The 25481-nt window shown below is 53.7% G+C and overlaps 2 protein-coding genes across 3 annotated transcripts; both read right to left on the reverse strand.

Moving 5' to 3' along the window:
• Positions 1-258: 258 nt before the first annotated feature.
• Positions 259-10171, reverse strand: CNBP (CCHC-type zinc finger nucleic acid binding protein). The gene is made up of 5 exons (XM_032972434.2): positions 10083-10171; positions 3997-4305; positions 3083-3145; positions 1576-1774; positions 259-464 (listed from the first exon to the last, which is right to left on the reverse strand). The coding sequence occupies exons 2-5, from the start codon at positions 4172-4174 to the stop codon at positions 347-349; spliced, it is 558 nt and encodes a 185-aa protein (XP_032828325.1). The 5' UTR covers positions 4175-4305; positions 10083-10171; the 3' UTR covers positions 259-346.
• A 3586-nt stretch (positions 10172-13757) lies between these two features.
• IMP4 (IMP U3 small nucleolar ribonucleoprotein 4) lies at positions 13758-24918 on the reverse strand. Of its 2 annotated transcripts, none has more exons than XM_032972335.2 (9): positions 24689-24918; positions 23072-23180; positions 20673-20756; positions 19735-19844; positions 18389-18521; positions 17292-17446; positions 15988-16082; positions 15137-15207; positions 13758-14687 (listed from the first exon to the last, which is right to left on the reverse strand). In XM_032972335.2, the coding sequence occupies exons 1-9, from the start codon at positions 24689-24691 to the stop codon at positions 14575-14577; spliced, it is 873 nt and encodes a 290-aa protein (XP_032828226.1). In that variant the 5' UTR covers positions 24692-24918; the 3' UTR covers positions 13758-14574. The 2 variants fall into 2 exon arrangements, with proteins under 2 accessions (XP_032828226.1, XP_075930629.1); XM_076074514.1 differs by lacking the exon at positions 24689-24918 and adding an exon at positions 23637-23738.
• Positions 24919-25481: the final 563 nt, after the last annotated feature.

A 25481-nucleotide genomic window follows, 5' to 3' on the forward strand; every position in this document is an offset into this window, starting at 1 on the left:
ACCATTAAAGCCCCAGAAAGGAGGAAAAGGGAGTGGGGGGGGGGATGGTCTTACGCTTTCGTAATTTTTTTTCATCGTTGAAGTAAATTTGATATAGCACACACCTCTACCAAGCTAAACAAGGGTGGGTTAGGGCCGATAAACTCGGTGGAAAAAAATAAAGAAAAGCTCAAAAAACAGCAGCCCGTTCCTCCTCCTCCTCCTCCGCGCGGTTTATCCACTGGCGGCGACACTTGCGTGCGCCCCCCTCCCCCCGAACTCTTTCCCCCCCCCCTCGTTGGGGGGCGAGAGAGGGGGGGGCGGGGGCGGGCGGGCGGGACGGGAGGGGCGGCCCCGGGTGCTCTTCTCAGGCCGTGGCCTCGATGGAGCAGTCCCGCGCCAGATGTCCCGCCTCGCCACAGCGGTAGCAGTTCACCTCGCTCGCCTTGCTGCAGTTGATGGCCACGTGGCCAGTCTCGCCGCACCTGACACAGACATCGCAAATCCCCGCACCGTACGCTTTAAGACTCGTCGTCGGCAAGTTCTGTACACGAGCAGCACCTGTGAAGGCCCGTACGGCGCACGAGCCCGTGGGGTGTGTGGCCGGCACCAACCCCGGCCGCCTTTGTCTCCCCCGGTCGCTGGTGTTTACGCACCATGCCAGGTATTCATTTTAAGGCCGTCAATCCAAGGGCAGCGGTCCTCAACCGGGGGATACGTGGACCCAGGGGGGGTACGTGAAATTATATCGCGCATTGACTGGTAAATATTCACGTATGAACCCGCCAATATAAAATAACTATGATAAATTTTACACCCATATGGTTAACCGAGAACCATGTTGGGTCAAGCAAAGGGGGTACACTCTCGGTTGAAACAATTCAATAAAAGGGGGTACCCAGTAGCAACAACAAAAAAGTTTTGAGAACCACGAATCTAGGGGAGGAGGCCCAGCACCAGTTCAGATAGTCGCCGTCACGTTGATGTTGGCTGCGAGCAGGAATCCAACTCTGGTCGCCGGGTTCGTGGCGCAACGCGGAATAAAAAAATAAAAAAAATCGGTGCACCGCCGCTCCGCACACACGCGTACGTGAACATTCACCGATGAACACACCCGCAGACGCACACGATGCGGTGCGTGCGACGTTCCAGCGGTGCAGAAAACCCTACAAGCGGGGTCCCGCACCTAAGCAACTGGTTGCCCACGATCGAATCGCTTACACACGGATGTCTCCACAGCCGGTGGCGAAGCGGCTGCGCTAACTCGGTGCTCACAGTAGAGACCGACTCGACTTTTCAAGCTTCGAGATGCTCAGCGATTTGGGGCAAAAGGTAGTTCTCGTCACCACGCAACGCATTTGCTCAGCCGCGATCGGCCGTTCCGGTCCCAACGTGGGTCGCGGGTGGCGCTACTATGGAGGGGCTGCCTGGCCAGACACGTGGTACAACGGCTCGCTCGGATGCCGACAAAGCGGTCGCAAGCGACGACGAAAGCCGCGGCGACGGTTTCGGGAAGGATCCCGCGTATCCGCGCTATTCCTCCGGCGCACGTCCCGGTCTGTGGCCGCGACCCCACCCCCCCCCCCCCCAACCTACCGGTAGCACTTGACCTTGGTGCACTCCTTCTGGATGTGGCCGAAGCCACCGCAGGTGTAGCACTTGTGCTCGTCGGCGTGCTCGCAGTCACGCGCCAGGTGGCCCGGCTTGCCGCAGTTGTAGCAGCACTGCTCGCGCTCCTTGCGTGGCGCGCTGCAGTCCTTGGCGATGTGACCGCTCTTGCCGCAGTTGTAGCAAGCTGGGGGGGGGGGTGGGGGGGGGGGGGGTTTAGGGGTGGCAGGCGGAAGAGGCGGGTGGGGAACAAAGACGAGGGTGACGTCTGGCTGCTGCTCGTCGCAGAAGATGCGAGTCTCCCTAGCCAACGGCGGAGCCAGGATTTTCAGGTGGGGGGGGAGGGCAACTCCTCCAGCAATTAAAAATGATAGTTGTTGTTAGTAAGTAAGGACTTGTCCCTTGCTTTTTATCCGACGCGTGTGCGGCGATGGCGCAGCCATCGATCGAGGGTCGAATTCGAACCGCGTTGTGTGATCGGTATCGCACTCGCCGAAGGTGCTGATGCCTTCAGGGAAGTCGTGTGCTGTATACGCAACTGCGCACAATTCTGTGAGTCACTTATAACTGCTTTGCCGTTACTTATTGCCAATTATGGACTCAGACTATTGTCTTATCATCTCAGAGTCCCTGGCACGTAATAATATGCTACATAGTGGCAGTGGGGGGGAGTCGCAAAATGCCGATTTATCTGTTATTGATAAATCCCAATGATCCGATCGAAATCCCTAATTTCGATCGGATCATTGGGGGGGCACGTGCCACCCCACCCCCCCCCCACTGGCTCCGCGAGTGTCTCTAGCCCCTCTTACAATGAAAGAAGTTAAACATACACACGCGTTTACACTAACATTGCCCATAGACTACCATTTCCCACCGACTTACATTGCTCAAAGACTAACTTAACCCATACTTACATTTCCCATAGACTAATATTGCTCATAGACTCAGTTTGCCCATAGACTCAGTTTGCCCATATCGATTTGGCTCGTATGCATGCTGAACTTCTTTCACACCGTACTTAGCCAACCGTGCTCATCGGAGGTGTGGGGAAAGGACAAACACAAGAATCCGTTCTAAATTAGTTTTCAATCTAGATTTAAAAGTACGTAAGTCTGCTCAAGGTTATACTGGGGATCATTACCTCGTGTGTCCAATCAAGACTGGCCAATGTAGAGGAGGCTCGTGAAGGATTTTACTGGGCTGGTGGAGGCATTCGCCACCCTCCAAAAACAAAAGACAGAAGTGACGTTCACGAGTCGAGCGCCGGGTGGCTAAAACGCAGAAAGCTGGCACAGTGGGCAGCATAGGTGGTGGTGCATTTGCTGGTTATCTCAGTTAACCTCGAGCAGCACCTGGGCCTCTCACATGACATCCTACGACATTCCACATGGCCTCACACAGTGCACTTAGTGTGGCACGAGCGCCGTAGTGTCTAACGGCGGCTGTAGCTGCTGTTGCGTGCAGTTGTATGCATGCGTGTGCATGATTGTACCATCTTCCTGCAGCTCGCAATCCTTCGCCAGGTGGCCCGACTCTCCGCAGCGGTAGCAGTTATCTGCAAGCACAGGTGAACGAAGTCAGTCAAGAGACACCGCCAACCCAACACCGCACGCATTTCCACAGGGGCCCAAAGGCCCCCCCCCCACCCCAGTCCCGAACACTACGCCCCCTACACAGAAAAAAAAAACAAAGAAATTATGCCACCCATAAGAATATGGCTGCTGGGTGGATTGTGACATCGCAGGATCGTGTGAGGTGGTGGTGGTGGCGAGAACAGTGGTGGCCTGGGAAGACCTTCATCCTGCAGTGGATCAACCATGGCCGATGTCGGGAATAGGATTAGGACTTGCGGCTGGTAAAAAGATTAACCGGGTGTATAATGGCACACACACACATATAATTAAATACACTAAATTCTACATGCATAGAATTATTACACACATACATATAACTATGATATACATTGAGAAAGTATTTCTCGATTATGTTCAGGAATAAGTATGATTAGAACGATCCAAAAAAGTCAAACTATGTGGTTAGGGTACATTCTCCGCAAATAAGAACGTGAGAAGTACTAGAAGGATGATGGTCATGATGCTGTGTGTGACGACAACCGATGATGGTGTGATGATGCTTCGGAATGGTCAAGAGATGTGGTCAGTGGACACATCCTCCGAAGATGTCACAGCTTGATGCAGGAAGTTCTGGAAGGAAGCTGGGATTAAACCCAAGAGACAATATAAAACAATGGAAACTACAATAATGACGTTTCAGGCAATGGCCCATCCTTATATCAGATCAATAACGAATGGAACGGAGCAGTCCGAGTCAAGGGCCTGCTATTAGGCCGACAGAAGAACACACACTCGCTCACACACTACAAGACCATCGCCCGCAGGTTCTCACCTCGTCCGCCAGCGAAGCCTCCTCTCCCGCCACGATTCCTCCCACGTCCACGGCCCCCCCCAATGGGGCCTGGCCCGGGTCCCCCGGCAACCCCAGTACCCCCGGTACCCCCGGCTGTGGGACACTCACGGGCCCAGTGGCCTGTGCGGCCGCACTTGAAACACTCGTTACTGCTCATGCCCCTCGCCTGCCGCTCTCCCTTCACTCCCGTTCCTCTCCTCACCGCTCCTCACCACTCCTCCGCCCCTCACCACTCCTCCGCCCCTCACCACTCCTCCGCCCCTCTCCACTCCTCCGCCCGCACCTGCCCTGCGTGGGGAGAGACAGTCGCAATGTCACGCTCGCAATATTCCGCACGTGTACTTACGACTGCAAGCCGATACATGCAGCCACTCGCACAACACTCCACGTGTGTACCCAGGCACACGTGCACCACTCTTAAACACTTCATGTGCACACCTCGGAACATATACTACACCAGTTACACACAACTTCACTACACATTCACCCACACCAGCACCACGCATGCAAACAACACATACATCACCCACTAACTCACACAGTACAATGCAGACATCCAGATAACACATATACAAGTAGCACTAACACATGCAACACACACCATTTACGAAGCCACACAAACACCACTCCAGGCACACTCGCTAAACACCGTCCATACCACCAGCTATTACACACACCACTTCCACACAGAAAAGCCGGCTACAACCACTCGTACACTCAGCAGAACAGACCACTTCACACACTGAACACACACGCACACTCTCTCCACTCCACAAATACAACTGGCCAATACACACACTCCACTCAGCCACAGATACGCCACTCAATCACGGCCCACACCACTCCACGTTTACACGCAGCTTCATGTGTAGCGCATACGGATAGGGTTGACTAGTATAAACTGTACGTATAAAATATACTGCATGTACTGTGTGTACTATATTTAGGTAATGCACAATGCATAGTCTGTATGCGCACGGTTTATATACTGTTACTACTGCATGTCTACAGTATGTACTCAATATAATGCATTTGTATACTATACATACCTATATACTGTATGCCTATAGTATATGTGTATGAACTCGAATTACGGTATATGTCTGTTGGGTGTCTGTGTACTGTTTGTCTATTTTACGTGTATATTTATGTACGGTGTGTCTACGTATTGTCTATGTACTGTTGCGTCTATGTGATGTTTATGTATAGGTAGTGTGGATTTGATGTGTATGCTGATGTACGTGTCTACGTAATGGATTTATGTATGGTGCATCTATGTATTGTGTATCTATGTAATGTATCTTTATATACTGTGTCTGTGTGTATTACAGTGCATTAATTGACCAATCTGGAGATCTGTGAAATACTGAACATCTGTGAAAAAGAGCTTAATAGCTCAGCGGATTCCCTCCAGCATAAATACGGATTCTGATTCAATCATCCCAATGATGCTGGACCTTCAGCCTCAGGTTGTTCATGGGCATCGTTATTACCATCAATGGGGCCCTTAGAAGGTATTGTATGGTAATAGCGTGAAGGTGGTTAGGTGATGAGGTGAATGACGGTGATTGTGACGCAGGGGGTTATGATCGCGTTATGTTGATGTAATGAGGGGTCAGGTGTGATGAGATGAAGTGATGGAGACAAGACGAACAGACTAACGATGGGATGGGCGAGTGATGAGGTGAATGACGGTGATTGTGACGCAGGGGGTTATGATCGCGTTATGTCGATGTAATGAAATATTATCAGAGCATGTTTTATGTTTGCATGTTCACCACAAGTTCGTGTGGTTAATGCAGACAGGATTCCTTGAAAAAGGACTCTGTTTTGGTGTTTTAACATTTTAACACCTGTTCTGCTGCCAGAACGGGTAAACCCTATTGTTATATTTTGATGCAATGAGCGTGATGAGGGTGAGATGAGATGAAGTAACGGAGACGAGACGAATCGACAATAACGATGGGATTGGGCGAGTGATGAGGTGAACGACGGCGATTGTGAGACTGGGGGTTATGATCGCGTTACGTTGAAGCAAAATGAGTGTGTGACGAGTGTGATGAGTGATTAGATCGACGAGACAAATCGACAATAACGATGGGATTGGGCGAGTGATGAGGTTAATGACGGCGATTGTGAGACTGGGGGTTATGATCGCGTTACGCTGAAGCAAATGAGAGTGTGATGAGTGTGATGAGTGATTAGATCGATTAGACGAATCGACAATAACGATGGGATTGGGCGAGTGATGAGGTGAACGACGGCGATTGTGAGACTGGGGGTTATGATCGCGTTACGTTGAAGCAAATGAGAGTGTGACGAGTGTGATGAGGAGTGATTAGATCGACGAGACAAATCGACAATAACGATGGGATTGGGCGAGTGATGAGGTTAATGACGGCGATTGTGAGACTGGGGGTTATGATCGCGTTACGTTGAAGCAAATGAGAGTGTGATGAGTGATTAGATCGACGAGACAAATCGACAATAACGATGAGGGGAACGCGATTAGAAGATGGCGCGGCGCTGAGCAAAAATCGTTCCAGCGAAGATGAGGGGGAATGGGCGAGTGTGGGGAAAAACAAGAGGGGATCGAAGACGACGATGAGTAAGATAACGAGATGTCAGAGAGTAGCGATGTTTACCTGTGTTAATCAGCACTGCGTCGCTGTACAGTACTGACGGTACAGTATTGGGATCGGTCACGTGGTTCCGAGCATGCCCGACCCCCCACCCCCGCCGCTCACGGAAATCTCGCGAGATCTGGGCCGAGGCTCGCGGGCCTCTTTTCATCAATAGAGAGGCCGCCGCGGCCTCCCAAGTCTCGCGAGATCTCGCGCCTTTTCCGACTGCGCCACAACCGGGGCCAAGGCGGCGAGGGGGTGACCCAGAGACCCCCTCGAATACAGGGGCCCGAAGTTACTCAGAGACCCCTACACGGGGACCCCCTCGAATACAGGGGCCCGAAGTTACTCAGAGACCCCTACACGGGGACCCAGGGGACCCCCTCGAATACAGGGGCCCGAAGTTACTCAGAGACCCCCACACGGGGACCCAGAGACCCCCTCGAATACAGGGGCCAAAAGTTACTCAGAGACCCCTACACGGGGACCCCCTCGAATACAGGGGCCCGAAGTTACTCAGAGACCCCTACACGGGGACCCAGAGACCCCCTCGAATACAGGGACACAAAGTTACTCAGAGACCCATACACGGGGACCCATAGACCCCCTCGAATACAGGGGCACAAAGTTACTCAGAGACCCCCTACACGGGGACCCAGAGACCCCTACACGGGGACCCCAAGTTACTCAGAGACCCCCTCGAATACAGGGGCACAAAGTTACTCAGAGACCCCCTCGAATACAGGGGCACAGAGTTACTCAGAGACCCCTACACGGGGACCCCCTCGAATACAGGGGCCCGAAGTTACTCAGAGACCCCCTCGAATACAGGGGCCCGAAGTTACTCAGAGACCCCTACACGGGGACCCAGGGGACCCCCTCGAATACAGGGGCCCGAAGTTACTCAGAGACCCCTACACGGGGACCCAGGGGACCCCCTCGAATACAGGGGCCCGAAGTTACTCAGAGACCCCCACACGGGGACCCAGAGACCCCCTCGAATACAGGGGCCAAAAGTTACTCAGAGACCCCTACACGGGGACCCCCTCGAATACAGGGGCCCGAAGTTACTCAGAGACCCCTACACGGGGACCCAGAGACCCCCTCGAATACAGGGACACAAAGTTACTCAGAGACCCATACACGGGGACCCATAGACCCCCTCGAATACAGGGGCACAAAGTTACTCAGAGACCCCCTACACGGGGACCCCAAGTTACTCAGAGACCCCCTCGAATACAGGGGCACAAAGTTACTCAGAGACCCCCTCGAATACAGGGGCACAGAGTTACTCAGAGACCCCTACACGGGGATCCCCTCGAATACAGGGGCCCGAAGTTACTCAGAGACCTCCTCGAATACAGGGGCCCGAAGTTACTCAGAGACCCCTACACGGGGACCCAGGGGACCCCCTCGAATACAGGGGCCCGAAGTTACTCAGAGACCCCTACACGGGGACCCAGGGGACCCCCTCGAATACAGGGGCCCGAAGTTACTCAGAGACCCCCACACGGGGACCCAGAGACCCCCTCGAATACAGGGGCCCAAAGTTACTCAGAGACCCCTACACGGGGACCCAGGGGACCCCCTCGAATACAGGGGCCCTAAGTTACTCAGAGACCCCTACACGGGGACCCAGAGACCCCCTCGAATACAGGGACACAAGGTTACTCAGAGACCCCCTCGAATACAGGGGCACAAAGTTACTCAGAGACCCCTACACGGGGACCCATAGACCCCCTCGAATACAGGGGCACAAAGTTACTCAGAGACCCCCTACACGGGGACCCAGAGACCCCTACACGGGGACCCCAAGTTACTCAGAGACCCCCTCGAATACAGGGGCACAAAGTTACTCAGAGACCCCCTCGAATACAGGGGCACAGAGTTACTCAGAGACCCCTACACGGGGACCCAGAGACCCCCTCGAATACAGGGGCCCAAAGTTACTCAGAGACCCCTACACGGGGACCCAGAGACCCCCTCGAATACAGGGGCCCAAGTTACTCAGAGACCCCTACACGGGGACCCAGAGACCCCACCCCCAGTCCCGAACACCGGGCCCCCTACACAGACTATGCCTCTTACATGTGAACGCCTACCACCAGGGTCCCCATACACAGGGGACCAACGCGACACCCCATACACGGATCCCTCAACCCCCTATACGGGGTCCCAGTAATTCCCGACCTCCGAATACAGGCCATCCATAGTTACCGAGGCCCCTAGTGGCCCGATATACAGAACCCCTTAGCAGGTAGCTAGGAACCCCCCAGCACCTACACAGGGAACCACTACAGGATCCCGAGACCCCCCTTACACAGTTAACATCCTGAACAAGGCCACACGGACCCCCTACGCGACAACTTTAAAGGACGCCCATCCGTTGATGCTCAAGAACCCATAACGCAGGGGACTCTGGGACCAGGAGAACCACCAGACACAGGCTCCGTGGACTCAAAAAGCATCCCCCCTCGCTTCCTCGCCGGGACTCCGAGACCCCCCCCCACTACACCCCAGTCGCACCTCCGATTAGCACGGATGGCTACGTGCGGTGCTAAAGAAGTTCTACACACACAAGTCAGTCCTCCATTGGCACCACCACCACCCCTCTCCAAGCCGCTGTTCTATTTTAAGCCCCGCGGCAGCGATCCACGCCCCGTGAAGGCTCGCGAGGGGAGGGGTCAAGGGGGGGACCCCCCGGGGGGGACCCCCCCACGACTAAAGGGGGATACGTGGGAGCGGTGCCTTAACGCGAAAGCGGTCCTGGGTTCAGTGCATAGATAACAACGCCCAAATCGCCGCGATTAAACCAGCTGTAGCATCAGCAGCAGCAACAGCTGCAACACTGGGACACCTAGAACCCGGTTCCCCCCGCGAACCCATGTAGCCCGAACCCCCCCCCCCCCACCGAGAGACTGCCGAGTCGACCACAGGACACCACGACGCCGACAAGGCGATCCCCGAACCCTCAAGTGGCATGCCACTTACGCGGGTGACACGGGACGACTCGACATTCCTGCACGGGAACACCCCCAGACCACTCGCGCAAGGAACCACGAGACCAATCCACCCACCCCCCCTAAGCCCAGGAACCTCGAAACTCCACACGCCCGAGACCCAGGTGGCAAGGACCCCGAGACGGGGAACCCACAGACGAGGCGACCCACTGCCATATCAGAAAGCCCGAGGCCTATGATCCCCCCCCCACCGCCCCACGTGCTGTCAAGGGGGCCGGGCCTGCAGGCCTCAGCGAGGGCAAGCACGGAGTGGTAAGGGGTGGTGTTGAACCCCCCACACCCCAAGTCCGAGAGAGAGGAGGGGGGGGGGGTCCATCTACTCCCACCACAACCTGCTGATCCCCTTCAGCGCCCCCCACCACCTGGAGGTGATACCCCCCCCTTAAAGAACCCCCGTTTTGGACCCCTCCGCGGGACCCACCTGAGCCACACGGAGCCGCGCAGTGTCTGAGTCAAATGGACGAACACGTGGTTTGCACACGGCGCGCGGCTTTGCGCACGGCACGGCGGGGAGGGAGGAGGGGGGTGGGGCCAGGGGGCGGGGGGCGGGGCTCTCACAGTGCCGTGCGCAAAGCCACGGGGCCACCAGAGCACCTCCATAGCGGGCAGCGATTTACAATCTTCATGGCGTCTATTTATATGCTACGTGGAAGGGTCGTTCGCCCGAAACGTCGCCCATGAATATATTATTATTTTTTTTTAAAGGTCACGCAGTGTTTATTGGCCAATGTGTTGCCACATCTGTCAACCCCTTACCAGATCTGAGCGTATTACAGACCGATGCAAAGCTGATTGGTCACCCCGTGCCCTTATAAACCTCAACGTTCACCCCACAAAGTCCTATCGCAGGGGAGAAACGCAAACAAATAGACAAAAAAGTTTCTGTGCCCGTATTTAAACGTCTGTATGCCGTATGGACCTGAAAACTACATTTCCCTGTACATGAATACGGCTAAGGGGCCGTCCATAAATGATGTCACGCGATTTTGGACGATTTTTGACCCCCCCCCCACCATCGTCACACGACGTCACAAAGTCAGACCCCCCCCCCTCAAATATGACGTCACAAAGCTCTGCCGCCCGCCCCCCCAAAAAAAAACAAATAAAAAATGCTTCAAATCGCTTTAAACTATTGTCATTGTAGTGCGTATTTAATGTGGCGCTGCACTCTGATGTTGTAGGTAGAAAACATTTATTAAAACGTCTATTTAATTAAGTAGAACGTGTTGTCTATATTTATTTAAAGTTACGCATTTTTATGTGACGTCACATTTCTCAACCCCCCCCCCCCTCGTCACACATCGTCATAAATGTCTGACCCCCCCTAGGTGCGTGACGTCATTTATGGACAGCCCCTAAAACCGTATGAATTGCCAGGTATGCATTGACAGCGGTGAGAAAGCACGATTAGCAAAAACAAACTCAACATTCTCATCAAGAGCAGTGTCTGTGTGGCCTTGTTGACGTTCCAGGCAATGGCCCTTCTTAAGAGAACAAGACATGTAATAATGAAAGGGACTTGCAAATCTATTATAAAAGCCCGGTGGTTCCGTGTGTCCGCCAACTAAATTATGAGAGTTATAGAAAGTGGACGCCCCCCCCCTTCCCCACTAAATGTGGGAGTAAAAAATTGATCCAAAAGTTTTACTACAATTGTCGCCCCCCTCCCAAAGAAAAAAGTATACATTTTGGAGGCATATATACCTACACATCCTACATACAATATTCAGTAGTATCTCCTGACTCTATGCCTACACATCCTACATACAATAGTCAGTAGTATCTACTGACTTTATATATACTTACACACCCTAAATACAATAGTCAGTAGTATCTACTGACTTTATATATACTTACACACCCTAAATACAAGTCAGTAGTATCTACTGACTTTATATAAACTTACACACAAGTCAGTATCTACTGACTCTATGCCTACCCATCCTACATACCATAGTCAGTAGTATCTACTGACTTTATATATACCTACACACCCTACATAGAATAGTCAGTAGCATCTGGACACATGGGGGGTGGGGAGAAGAGGGCATCAGTGGGGGCCAAGGCGTGAAGCGTTGAGAAACCCTCCCCAGAAGGTAGAATTTCGGTTGCCACAGATACTCCATAAAACCCCTAGTTTCATGCAATATCATTTTCAGCATTACAGTTCTAATTTGATAAAAAAAATACAATTTTTGTACGTTGCGTGTTACGATATATTTCACCGTTTCGGGCGAGGGTTAGTCGTGTTTGTTGAACGCTTAAATAAAGCTACGGTCTCATACTGTGCACGCATCTGCGTATTGTACTGATTAAACATCGTGCGGCTGAATCTCACTGCCTCCTTACCGGAGGCTGGAAACATCAAGTGACCTGGAAACCGCGATGGCCCAACTTGAAAGACAAGTTGGAGAAAGACGAGAGGGCGTCACGTGTTCTTCCGCGGCGGCAGCAGCAGCAGCATCATCACGGGCAGCAAAGTTGCGATGGACACAGAGAATCTCGCGGCGAACGCGCGAGTCTTCGAGCCACAGGAATCTCGCAATCGGTGACCTCGATACGCTTGGCGCAAAAACACCGCAATGGCTAAACCCGCGAGGGGGCACGGGTGACGTCACAACAGCGAAGCCACGTGCTTATTTATTTATTTATTTGAGGCAATGCGCGGGTCCTGTTACATCGCGATGCGACGCACGGAAACACCCGTCAACATAAACTACACCGGTTATATCTATTTTTAAAAAAAGCAGGGGATGGAAAGGTGGGGGAGCGGACGCGACCACAGGTGTTGTTTAAAAGACGTCACGTGGAGCAGGGGTTTTAAAAGCAAGTCCATGCGGACACCCAACATCCAAACGTTTGTACCAATAAATCCCGAGCCTTCCGGAAGATTCCGGCTACCGCTGGTTTGGATCAGGGCGACGTTTTCCATTATTTGGGGCACTAAATTCCATTAGTTGGGAAAGGCGACAATTTTTTGGGAATGTCCTCGCCAGAAGAGAAACTTTCCGCTTCCATAATTTTTGTTCCCATCCGATGTCCCGCTGGCGAGATCCAGGGCGTGACGGACCGACGCTTGCGCCCCCATTTGGAGACGGCCTCCTGTCCTTTTTCTGGTCTCATTCCCACAACAGGTGAAGGCACAGCCACGCACCAACGTGACAATGGGGCCACGGTCCCCACCGTTGAACTGGCGGTGCCACGGGTTCCGCTGCCTCGATGTGTGTGCCATGTTGAAGGGCCACTGCCCCAAACATCGGCCGTCACTATATTTCCTTCTCAAGGCAGCGGCGTCATTGAAGAGCGTGTGAAACACACTGTGGCATGCAGTACGAAAAACAGGCCCCTGCAGGGTGGGCTGGTAGGAACATTGGAATTTTGCGCAATTGTATTACACCCAACAGCACGAGATTTCACTTCGTTAAAGTATTGAAAGGGGACGGACGGACACATTCATCTATTGCAGGCTGGTACACTCAGTTTACAACTTCGTTCCTACCAGTATAAACGTGAAATGCATGACATTCATGACTCTCAATAACCAAACTCGTATTTTATGAACACACTTGCACGAGCAAAACATCACAGTATGGTCGAACCCCTCCGATAAAAGTGTTCCAGATTTCAGTTGCAATCGAGACTGAAATCTGGAATCATCACCCCCTGCTGGCAGACTAATAATATCCACTCTCGAAGACTCGTGCTTATTCACCTTGGGACATCGCGGTGGCTAGATGTTAACTGCCTCGCCCGGTATGCAGAAGGTCGTGGGTTCAATCCCGACACCTGTATATTTGGAGTTTGCTTGTTCTCCCCGTGGCCGGGTGGATTTTTTCCTCTGGGTCCGTCGGTTTTTCCCTCCACGTTTAGAAACGTGCCTTTAGGAGTATTTGGCTGCTATAAATCTCCACGTGACAAGCCACTTCATTGGGCTTTCATTTGTGGCCAGGCCGCTTCTGAAAAAGAGCTATGCAGGTCAGTGGGCCTTACCTGGTAAAATAAAAATAGATTAGTTTTTGCTAGTTTAGTTTGTGCTACACGGGGACAGCTGAGGGGGGGGGGGGCAGAAAGAGGGAGACGATGTGACGTAAGGCGCTTGTGACTTCCAAAAAATATTATTTATTTTGACAGGTTTTCACATACAACACTGGGTAGCACTAAAGCCAAGACCTCTCACCCGAGGCGCGTAGCTACGAGAGAACGGTGCTGTACACGGCGACACGCCACTTTCTCCATCTGCACGACTTGGTATTTTTTTTTACTTAAATAAATGTTAATGTTTCATTTTGTTTACACGTGTAGGTTTGTGTGCCCGGTTTGGGGAGTGGTGGTGCAGCGGTTAGCGGACTTCACTACGAACCCAGCCATCCGACTTCAGTTCCCGCTCACGGCCAATATGAGTGGCGAATTTATGATACCGGTCATGGGCCTCCCCCTCGAGTATTATTCAGTCATAAACGAGTACGTGGTGTGGTGTGTATAACATCGCAAAACTGGGGAAACAAAGGCAGGCAGGCAGACGTGAGGCTGGCCACCCACCCACTTCTGTGCCATGCCGGCCTTCATAGACGCGACCCGCTAACAGCACTTGCCCCAGCAACCTGTTCACGGCTACACGGGGTACCTTTGTCTTTTTGTGCAATTGTGTGCGTCTGTGTGCGAAACGTGACGATGTGAGTGCTGTGTGTGTGATAAATGTACATCCGCAATGTGTGTGTGTGACGCGTATGATGCGCGTGCGTGACGAGGGTTGGCACAGCGATTCACGCACTGCCCTATCCACGCGGCGACCTCTCAACGCCTCGGGCCTCAGCAGAGAGCGCCGCCAGGTTCGACTCCAACTCCGGGGGGTTCCAGGGACAAACCCCCCCCCTCGCGGTGTTGGAGGGGGGGGGGGGAGTCGCCCCCTTCCCTCACTCCACGCTCAGGAACTTCCTCTTCTTCGCCGTGTTCATGTACGGTCGCCAGCGCCACTCCACCTCGGCGGTGGCCGCGTTGTCCAGCGTGCCAAGTTTAATCTCGTACACTGCGTGACACACAAAGGCAAAGATCCACCACCCCCCCGTGTATCCTTTAACAGACTGTCTGGGAATAGCGCTGTTCTCGAGTTAGGGCCTAGGAAAGAAAGCCAGCACGGCACACGAAGGGGTGGGGTGGCCAGCATTACGCCCGGTCATCTTTGAATCCACACATCGTACCGGGGGTGGTTGGGGTGCGGCTCAGGTCACGGCACAGCGAACGCGACCAGAGCCGCGACCCCCATCGACTCAAGTGCCGACCGTGCTCCGAGCATCACCCGGAGGGCGCCCGGCCCGACGCTAGACTCTCACATCCAAGCCAATAGTCCTCCCCGGGGTTGGAAAAAATGAGTCGGGAAATCACAAGGAATGTGGAATTTCCACCGCGGACTCCGCAGGGCTGTCAAGTGGAGGCGAGCAGCAGCAGCAGCAGCAGCAACGTGTCGAGCAGACTTACGCTTCATCTCGAACCGCGGTCCCACCTCCTTCAACTCGATGTCCTTGCCGTCGCGCTTGTAGACGTGGTGCCTGTTGGTAGGGGGGGAGGGGGGGGGCACAGAGGTCACGGGAGGGGTCGCGGCAAGTCACACGGACGGCGTTGGACTGTCACTGCGCGTCCTTGCAGACGTTTGCCAGAGCACAGCGGCCGCCAACGTTCAATGCTGCGGATGCGTCAAGAAATGAACAACATTACGCGCCGCCAGCTTCAGTGCGGGCGTTCAATTAAGTCAAAACCAAACCATTTTCATTTTACCGCCAAGCCATGCAGCTCTTTTTCAGAAGCGACCTAGTTATCACGAATTATAGCCTAACGAAGTGGCTTATCATCACGTGAAAACTGACAGCAGCCAAATACTCGAAACGCACGTTTCTAAACGCGGAGGGGAAAATCCGGAGGACCGGGAGAAAAATCGAAGCGACCGCGGGGGGGAGAATATGCAAAGCTCCGAATATCCAGCAGCTGTCAGGGTTGGGATCGAACCCACGACCTCCCACACACCAGGCGAAGTGGTCAACATCTCCCAGCCACCGTGGCTAGCCGGCGTCACGGTGCAAATTTACCGTGTTTGAAAAACAAACCCGCAAATGACCTAGTTGGGTCAAATCACGTCGCAGCATCGCCCCGGTTCGTCACTTCTACCAAAGCAGTTCAGTTTCACATTTGTGCATTGTCACACATCAGGGTCCGCACTGAAGGCCACCAGGGGGCCCGCAAGTGGCCCGCGGGGGGCCTTGCAACGAAGAATGCTGCGGCAAAGCCATCGGCGACGGCGACGTTGCGAGGAGGCGGCGGGGGCGGCGGCGCACCTGAACGAGATGTAGTCGTCGTCGTTGGCGAGCGTGATGATGCGCCGGCTGTCCTCCTTGGGCACGGGGAACAGGTACCGGAGGATGTTCGACACCTGCTCTCGCCACGAGAGAGACGGAGACGGGGGAGGGGGGTGGGGAAACACGCCGAGGGTAACTATCGGGCACGTGCGCGCGGAGATTCCTCGTCCTCCCTCCCCACCCCGCCCCCCCCCACCACGGGCAACTCCGATGAGCACGGTTGGTCTACGTACGGTGTGTGAAAGAAGTTCAACATACATGAGTACGGGTCTCTATGGGTCTCTATGGGTCTCTATGCTTCTATACGAGTCTCTGGATGTCTGTGGTTATCTGTGGATATCTTCCTTCCGATATTAGGAACACGTTAGGAGCTATGGGCTTTAAAATCTAGATTGAAAGGTCATTTCTTTAGCAATGCTTTTAGCGTTAAGTTTGCTGTCCTTCCCCTGCACCACTTCGCATGGATTTTCCTCTAGGTCCTCCGGTTTTTCCCTCCAGGTTGAGAACCAACGTCAGGCGTTTTAGAGTATTCGGCCGCTATAAATTCCCATTTTGACAAGCCACCTCGTTGAGCTATCGTTCGTCACAGCCAGGTCGCTTCTGATAAAGAGCTACGCGGCTCAGTGACGCACGTCTCGTCGCGAGACCAAGTCGCGCCTGATGACGGTGGCGGTGACTGTGGTGCCGAGCCCCTACCAGCAACGCGACTTTATACACTCCGGCTTCGTTCATATCCGATCATCTCTACGCAAGCCCTCGCGATGACCACCCGTTACAGACAGACCGACGGACGAAGCTGAAACGGGGTGGGGGGGGGGCGGGGGCAGACAGCACCTGGCCCAAAAGTCTGTTCACCCTTTCCCGTTCCGAGACATCTGCAAGTTGCCGGGCGGCAGGTGTCCCGTTCACCGCTGAATCTCGGCACGCGCGAGCGGCTCGGCGTTACATTCTATTTAGAGGCGTGGCGCCGCTGTTTTTTTAAAGGCGTTGCACTCGCCCGCAGAGAACCGTAGTGACACGACCGGCACTCTGTGGATCAAAACTGTGCCACGCGCCCTCCCGCACTGCCTCATGGGAGAGTCTCGGTACATCGTCAGGTCGGAAGACGTACGCGAGTTTTTCTTACGGTTCCGTTTCGGCGACATATATGTACATCACCGGAACGAGAAAGGGTGATAAGGCTATACGGGGGCATCTTTGTCGTTGCGTTTGCGGGGAGAGAGGTGGATGTGGGCGAGACCCGCACGGTGCCCGCACGGTGCCCGCACGGTGCCCGCACGCACCCTCTTGCCGAGTCGCGACGTGAAGTTGTGCATCACGAGGTGCGGGAACGCCTCGGACATCGTGCCCACGTCCGGGATGTCGTGCCGCATCACCACGCTCGAGAGCGTGAAGTACGCCGTGGGGCCCAGCGGCAGGTGGCACACCACCATCCCGTCTGTGGCATCATACCACGTGCGTCACACAGACAGCGTACTGGAGAGTTAAGACACACCACGTGCGTCACACGGACAGCGTACTGGAGAGTTAGGCACGCCACGTGCGTCACACGGACAGTGTACTGGAGAGTTAGACACGCCACGTGTCACACGGACAGTGTACTGGAGAGTTAGACAGGCCACGTGTCACACGGACAGTATACTGGAGAGTTAGACACGCCACGTGTCACACAGACAGCGTACTGGAGAGTTAGACACACCACGTGTCACACAGACAGCGTACTGGAGAGTTAGACACACCACGTGTCACACAGACAGCGTATTGGAGAGTTAGACACACCACGTGTCACACAGACAGCGTACTGGAGAGTTAGACACACCGCCATCCCATCTGTGGCATCATACCACACGTCACACGGACAGCACACCGGAGAGTTAGACACACCACCATCCCGGCTACGGTGTCACACCACGTGTGCACGTAAACATGGGACAGCGTGCCAGAGTTAGAGACACCACGTGCGTCACACGGACAGCGTACTGGACAGTTAGACACACTGCCATTCCATCTGTGGCGTCATACCACATCACACCCCACACAGTTAAGACACCGCAATCCATCTGCGGCGTCACACCACACCGCACACACACAATTAAAAACACCGCCATCCCCCCCGTCTGTTGTGCCACATCACACGCATCACGCCGGGGAGCGGTAGCGGAGCGGCTATCTCATTACACCACGAACCCGGTGAGCCGAGTTCGAGCGTCGACAGTGTGGAAGACAAAGGGGGCCAGGCGCGCTCATGACAACGACACCATCCACCCCGCGCCGTGTGCCGTGCCGGCCTTCGCAGGTCGCTCGCCAAACAGCACTTGCCCCGACAGCCTGCCAAAGCCTACACGGGGGAGCTTTGTCCACTGCGGGTGCGCGAGCGTGCCTGGCATGCCGCGGTGCTCGTGCAGGACGATGAAGTCGGTGACGGCGTTGGCGCGGCACGCCCGCACCAGCGCCTCCAGCTCGTGGCCTCCGCGGTTCATCCGCTGAGCGTTCGGCAGGATCAGCTTGATCTCCTGCGGCGGTGGTGGGAGGGGGGCGGTGGTGGCGGTGGTGGGATAACACGACGGCAAGCCGCTCGTCCCACAGGCGTCCGTCCCCACGGCCATGCTGCTTTCAACCCCCCACCCCATCCGACTCGGGTTGCGTTGTTGGTTTTTTTCCACTGCGGAAGCCGAGCCGTACCGGTATGCGGGGGTCGCCAACCGCCGTGTTGGCACAATTCGGACGCGCCAATGGAAAGACTTAACTATTGTAATTTTACCAGGTAAGGTCCACTGTGCCATGCATGGCTTTTTTCCAGAGACGACCCGGCCACAAATGGCAGCTCAACTTAAGTGGCTTGTCATCACGCGGAAATTTATAGCAGCCAAATACTCTATAAACGCGTGGTGATGTCGATTCCAATTGCGGAGGGAAAAACCCGGAGGAAAATTCCACGCGACATCGCGGAAAAGAGAGACGCGCAAACTCCAAATGCACAGCAGGCATCAGGATCAGCATTGAATCTGCGAACTCCTGCATAGCAGGCGAGGTAGTTAACATCTCGTCACGGCGGTGCCCCAATGCTACAGCTTTCTTGTGACCACCGACCGTCCTGTGTGGACAGTTGCGCCAGTAGATAACTGTTTTGACAAATGAAAGGGATCGGTCTTTGGGAAAAGGTGGACTGAATCGTGAGGAATGGAGTTGAGAAACGCTGCATGCTCCAGACCAGAGTATCCAACGCTCAAGGCCTCACGGCCAACCCCCCACACGGCCTCCACCTTTCACCAATAACCAGATCTCTCCCGGGTTAACTCACACTGCACAAGCCCGGTGATTGGTCAACAGCGACCCTCGTGTGATAGAGAACGCGTGCGTGTGTAGTTTAGCGGTTAGTGCGCTTCGCCATAAACCTGGCAACCCGTGGTCGATTATCATTCATGGCCAACACCGGTGACGATGACCTGAACTGGTCCTGGGCCTCCCCTAGGTCAACTCAGCCTCAAACGAGGAACCTAGCCGCGGCGTGTCAAACATCACCGCTGCAGAGAAAAAGGCGGCCGGACGTGTTTCTGGCCAGCCACCCCCCTCACAAACAGCACCTGCCCCAAGAGCCTGCTAAGGCTATATGGGGGACCTGTGTACCTCCGCAACGCTTGTACACACGCAACACACGGGGACCCACATCCCTCGCGCGCCACCTGACCCCGAACCCTTTAGCCCCCGTGACCCCGAGCACCGCACCTTGGCGAACTGCTTGAGGCGGGAGCTGGGGTCGCGCGAGGTCGTCACCATAATGCGTGGGTCCTCCACGCCGGCCCAGCGGTACTCGTCATCCACGTGGCTACTCACTCCTACCGACACGGGTGGGGGCGGGGGGGGGTAGACACAGGGGGTAGATGGGGAAGGGGGGAGGGGGGTGGAGACAGAGAGGGTAGGTGATCACTTGTCACACTTCACCGTGCGGGTGAACGGTTCACAATATCACTCGGCAGTGATCGCCGTCAGCTGAGAACTTATGAGACCAGGATGAGTCTCAATTGCAAGAGTGAGTGACTGACCCGTCCACTGTGAGCGAGTGGGTGGGTGACATAGCGAGCGAGTGGCTAAATTGATCAAGATGATGAGCGAGTGAACGAGTGGGTCGGCGATTGCTAAACCTCTTTGTTGCAGTACGTCGCCGACTGTGCTGATCGGAGGTGTGACAGAGTAACCGCAAAAACGCAGTCCCCAAGAAACGAGTTTGTCAATCTCGACGATTATTCAAAGGTGCAAAGTTCCAGTGGATTCCCAATGTTGCAAGGAAGACCGCTGCAGACGATGGCCAGCACAAGGGCACGTGATGCGGTGACCACCGCCTTCATTCGACGGTCGGCAAAAAAAAACTTGGCGGCGGCCACCGCCAACACCGCTTCACACGGCCGGCTCTCTTCCGCGTTCACGCCGCGAGATCCTTCAACGTCCACTTGGGAAGCCGTCCGCCGTGCGGCGTTTACGGTCAACGCAACCACGGCGTATTAAACGGGGGGGGGGGGGGGGGGGGGAATGGTTGGGGGGCCCGGCGTGTCTAGCGGGCGGAGACGCGCGACGCTTTTCCCCCATGTCCCGGAGTCTCGCGGGAAGGGAGAGAGAGAAACGCGACGGTCGGCGACGGTCAGCGGCGGTCAGCGACGTGAGCTCACCCTCTCCTCCCTGGTCGTCGAACTCCGCGGCCTTCTGGAGTTCAAGCGCCTCCCGCCGCAGGTCCGTGGGCAGCACCAGGTTTTCTACGGTGACGACGTCGGGGGGGGACGGTGGGTGGGGGGGGGGCGAGGGCGGGGGGAGAGAATTAACAAGGAAGAAAAATCATGCGCACGCATGGATTCATTCGGGAACGCTTTCCAAGGGCGCGGTTGTCTTCTCGCCTGTGTCGGCAGTCTCGTTTGTGTCGTCTGTACGGTCTGCAGGGCTCGTCACCCCCCTGTCGTCTGTAACGCCAGGACCATTTGTTCCGTCTACAGTCAATGTCTCGTCTAGTTGTCTCTAGCCCGTCTTGCGTGTCTCACTGTCTCTAGATCTGTCTCTAGATCTGTCTCACTGTCTCTAGATCTGTCTCTCTGTCTCTAGATATGTCTCTCTGTCTCTAGATATGTCTCTCTGTCTCTAGATATGTCTCACTGTCTCTAGATCTGTCTCTAGATCTGTCTCTAGATCTGTCTCGCTGTCTCTAGATCTGTCTCGCTGTCTCTAGATCTGTCTCACTGTCTCTAGATCTGTCTCTAGATCTGTCTCTAGATCTGTCTCTAGATCTGTCTCTAGATCTGTCTCTAGATCTGTCTCACTGTCTCTAGATCTGTCTCACTGTCTCTAGATCTGTCTCACTGTCTCTAGATCTGTCTCTAGATCTGTCTCTAGATCTGTCGCTAGATCTGTCGCTAGATCTGTCTCTAGATCTGTCTCTAGATCTGTCTCACTGTCTCTAGATCTGTCTCTAGATCTGTCTCTAGATCTGTCTCTCGATCTGTCTCTCGATCTGTCTCTAGATCTGTCTCTAGATCTGTCTCAATGTCTCTAGATCTGTCCCTAGATCTGTCTCACTGTCTCTAGATCTGTCTCTCTGTCTCTAGATATGTCTCTCTGTCTCTAGATATGTCTCTCTGTCTCTAGATCTGTCTCTCTGTCTCTAGATCTGTCTCGCTGTCTCTAGATCTGTCTCGCTGTCTCTAGATCTGTCTCACTGTCTCTAGATCTGTCTCTAGATCTGTCTCTAGATCTGTCTCTAGATCTGTCTCACTGTCTCTAGATCTGTCTCACTGTCTCTAGATCTGTCTCTAGATCTGTCTCTAGATCTGTCGCTAGATCTGTCTCTAGATCTGTCTCTAGATCTGTCTCTAGATCTGTCTCTCGATCTGTCTCTAGATCTGTCTCTAGATCTGTCTCAATGTCTCTAGATCTGTCTCTAGATCTGTCTCACTGTCTCTAGATCTGTCTCACTGTCTCTAGATATGTCTCTAGATCTGTCTCTAGATATGTCTCTAGATCTGTCTCTAGATCTGTCTCACTGTCTCTAGATCTGTCTCACTGTCTCTAGATCTGTCTCTAGATCTGTCTCTAGATCTGTCTCTAGATCTGTCTCTAGATCTGTCTCACTGTCTCTAGATCTGTCTCTAGATCTGTCTCTAGATCTGTCTCTAGATCTGTCTCTAGATCTGTCTCTAGATCTGTCTCAATGTCTCTAGATCTGTCTCTAGATCTGTCTCACTGTCTCTAGATCTGTCTCACTGTCTCTAGATCTGTCTCACTGTCTCTAGATCTGTCTCTAGATCTGTCTCTAGATCTGTCTCTAGATCTGTCTCTAGATCTGTCTCTAGATCTGTCTCACTGTCTCTAGATCTGTCTCACTGTCTCTAGATCTGTCTCTAGATCTGTCTCTAGATCTGTCTCACTGTCTCTAGATCTGTCTCTAGATCTGTCTCTAGATCTGTCTCTAGATCTGTCTCTAGATCTGTCTCTGTCTCTAGATCTGTCTCTAGATCTGTCTCACTGTCTCTAGATCTGTCTCACTGTCTCTAGATCTGTCTCTAGATGTGTCTCACTGTCTCTAGATCTGTCTCTAGATCTGTCTCTAGATCTGTCTCTAGATCTGTCTCTAGATCTGTCTCTAGATCTGTCTCTCTGTCTCTAGATCTGTCTCACTGTCTCTAGATCTGTCTCTAGATCTGTCTCTCTGTCTCTAGATCTGTCTCTCTGTCTCTAGATCTGTCTCTCTGTCTCTAGATCTGTCTCTCTGTCTCTAGATCTGTCTCTCTGTCTCTAGATCTGTCTCTCTGTCTCTAGATCTGTCTCTCTGTCTCTAGATCTGTCTCTCTGTCTCTAGATCTGTCTCACTGTCTCTAGATCTATCTCTAGATCTGTCTCTAGATCTGTCTCCAGATCTGTCTCACTGTCTCTAGATCTGTCTCTAGATCTGTCTCACTGTCTCTAGATCTGTCTCTCTGTCTCTAGATCTGTCTCTAGATCTGTCTCTAGATCTGTCTCACTGTCTCTAGATCTGTCTCTAGATCTGTCTCTCTGTCTCTGGGACCGTCTCGCCGCCCGTTACCATCCAGCGCCCTCTTGAGTCGTGCCTTCTTCTCCTCCACGAGGTTCTTCTTGGCCTCGTTCGCCTTGCGGTAGAGGTACTCACGGCGCAGCCGCGCCTGCCTCCTCAGCTGCACCACCACCACCACACAAAGATCACCACCACCACACAAAGATCAACACCACCACCACACAAAGATCAACACCACCACCACACAAACATCACCACCACACAAAGATCACCACCACCACACAAAGATCACCACCACCACCACACAAAGATCACCACCACCACACAATGATCACCACCACCACACAAAGATCACCACCACCACCACACAAAGATCACCACCACCACCACACAAAGATCACCACCACACAAAGATCACCACCACACAAAGATCACCACCACCACACAATGATCACCACCACCACCACCACACAAAGATCCTCAGCCCCCCGTAAGTGCTGTCATCGAGCAGCACATTTGATACACGAAGAACGGGGGTTGACTACACAGCGCTACACTCAGGTACTCGTTTGAGGCCGAGTCGACCTAGGGGGAGGCCCAGGAACGGAATCGTCACCGTGGTGTTGGCCGTGAGCCGGGAAATCGAACACGGGTCGCTGGCTTCGTAGCGCGGCGCCAACCACGAGGCGTCCAACAACAACATCAACAACAACAACCGCCACTGGCCACCAAGTGGCGGTGACGTCACCACGGCGCTCGTGCCAGGCTACGTGCGCGTCAAGGCCACGTGTTAAAAGCGTGGAACGCCGGCTGGTAGCAGGTCACGGGACAGACGGACCCAGGTTGCCACTGACCGAGACGACTTGCCCGATGCACCACCACCCGTGCCCCCTCATGTGCTACACCACCGCTCCCACCGACACAACAACAACAACCGCCATTCGCCATAAGTGGCGGTGACGTCACCACGACGCTTGTGCCAGGCTATGTGCACCCTGAGGCCACGTGAAGTGTCGAACGCCCGCTGGCAGGTCACGGGGCAGACCCAGGTGCCACGGGTCGACTGACTGAGATGACTGGCTGATGCACCACCTGTGCCCCCTACTGTGCCGACCTGCTGTGCTTTAGCCACCCCGGTGCTCCGCTCGTTGTTGTGAGCGTCGCTCCTCCGCCCTCCGTTGTTGTTGGAGGGCGACTACCTCCAACTACCCAGTAGCGTCCTTCACGAGCCTCCTCCACAGAGGCCGATCTTTACACCGCTGGTACCAGTCATCGGCAAGTCCACTCAGCTCCACGTCCTCCTGTACCACATCACTCCATCTCTTCTCTAGCCCGTGCCGCGCCCGCTTAGCCCCCTCGATCCGGCCGAACAAAAGCTGTTTCGGCATGCGGTGGCTGGGCATGCGGGCTACATGACCCAGCCAACGCAGCCTTGCCTGCCGGAGGAGCTCACCGATGGGACCTTGCCCAGATCTTTCACCGACACACACACAAACTCCCTTGGGCTACCACTCGCGATGGCTTCTGATTTAAAAAAAATAATATATAAAGCTACATAGCTCAGTGGGGCCTTACCCGGTAAAAGCTTAAATAGTTTAGTTTAGTTTTAATATCAGCCGTGGTGCGGCACGTGTACTCCGGGCGAGAACACACCGCGAACACACCTACCATGCTTGGACCTTGAACTTCTTTCGCACCGTACGCAGCAGCAGCAACAAACCAGTAGCGGCACCACGAAGCACCTAGCGACGCCGCCGATTGATCTCTGTTATTAATATCGATGGCGAATATCTGTAATTAAAACAACAAAGCAGGCCCAAGCCTCTGCGAGACCACCACCACCAGGAACCACGTGTGGCCAAAGTAGAAGGCGGTGATGAGTGGAATCGATTCCAATGGGTTAGATTCTATAAATCGATTCCACGACAATGGATCCCACAAAAAATCTATTCCACTGGATTCGATTCCACGAGAATAGATCGCGCATTAAACGATTCCACTTGAATCGATTGCACGGGAATGGATTCCACATGGATCAATTCCACAAGAATCGATTAAACGATAAAGTTCGTAAAGCGAGGTTCGTGGAATCGATGCAAACGTGTTGGTTAGAGAATCATCAGAATCGATATTGATTCAGTGCTGGAGGAATCCGATGATCTATCAAGCTCTTTGATCACAGAAGTGCCGGTAGGGGGCACGTGTCCATAACGATGAAAGTGCAAAGGTAACGATTGCAAAGCACTAGAAATAGGTAAAATAAATCGGGTAAGTTCAAATTGCACAAGTTATTGGTGTGAATTGCTATTATGTTTTGGTCATTTATTTTTAATAAAGTACAGCAGTTACTAAATAATTAAAGCTTTCGTGACTGCGTAAAATTACTCATTGTTTTTTTTTCGGTAAAGTCACGTATGTAGAAATACAATATAATTATATTAAAACAGCAGTTACATTTGTG

This window comes from Petromyzon marinus, chromosome 48, assembly GCF_048934315.1.
Source record: "Petromyzon marinus isolate PM22_M1 ecotype Great Lakes invasive population chromosome 48, UKy_Petmar_22M1.pri1.0, whole genome shotgun sequence".
Classification (NCBI taxonomy): Eukaryota; Metazoa; Chordata; class Hyperoartia; order Petromyzontiformes; family Petromyzontidae; genus Petromyzon; species Petromyzon marinus.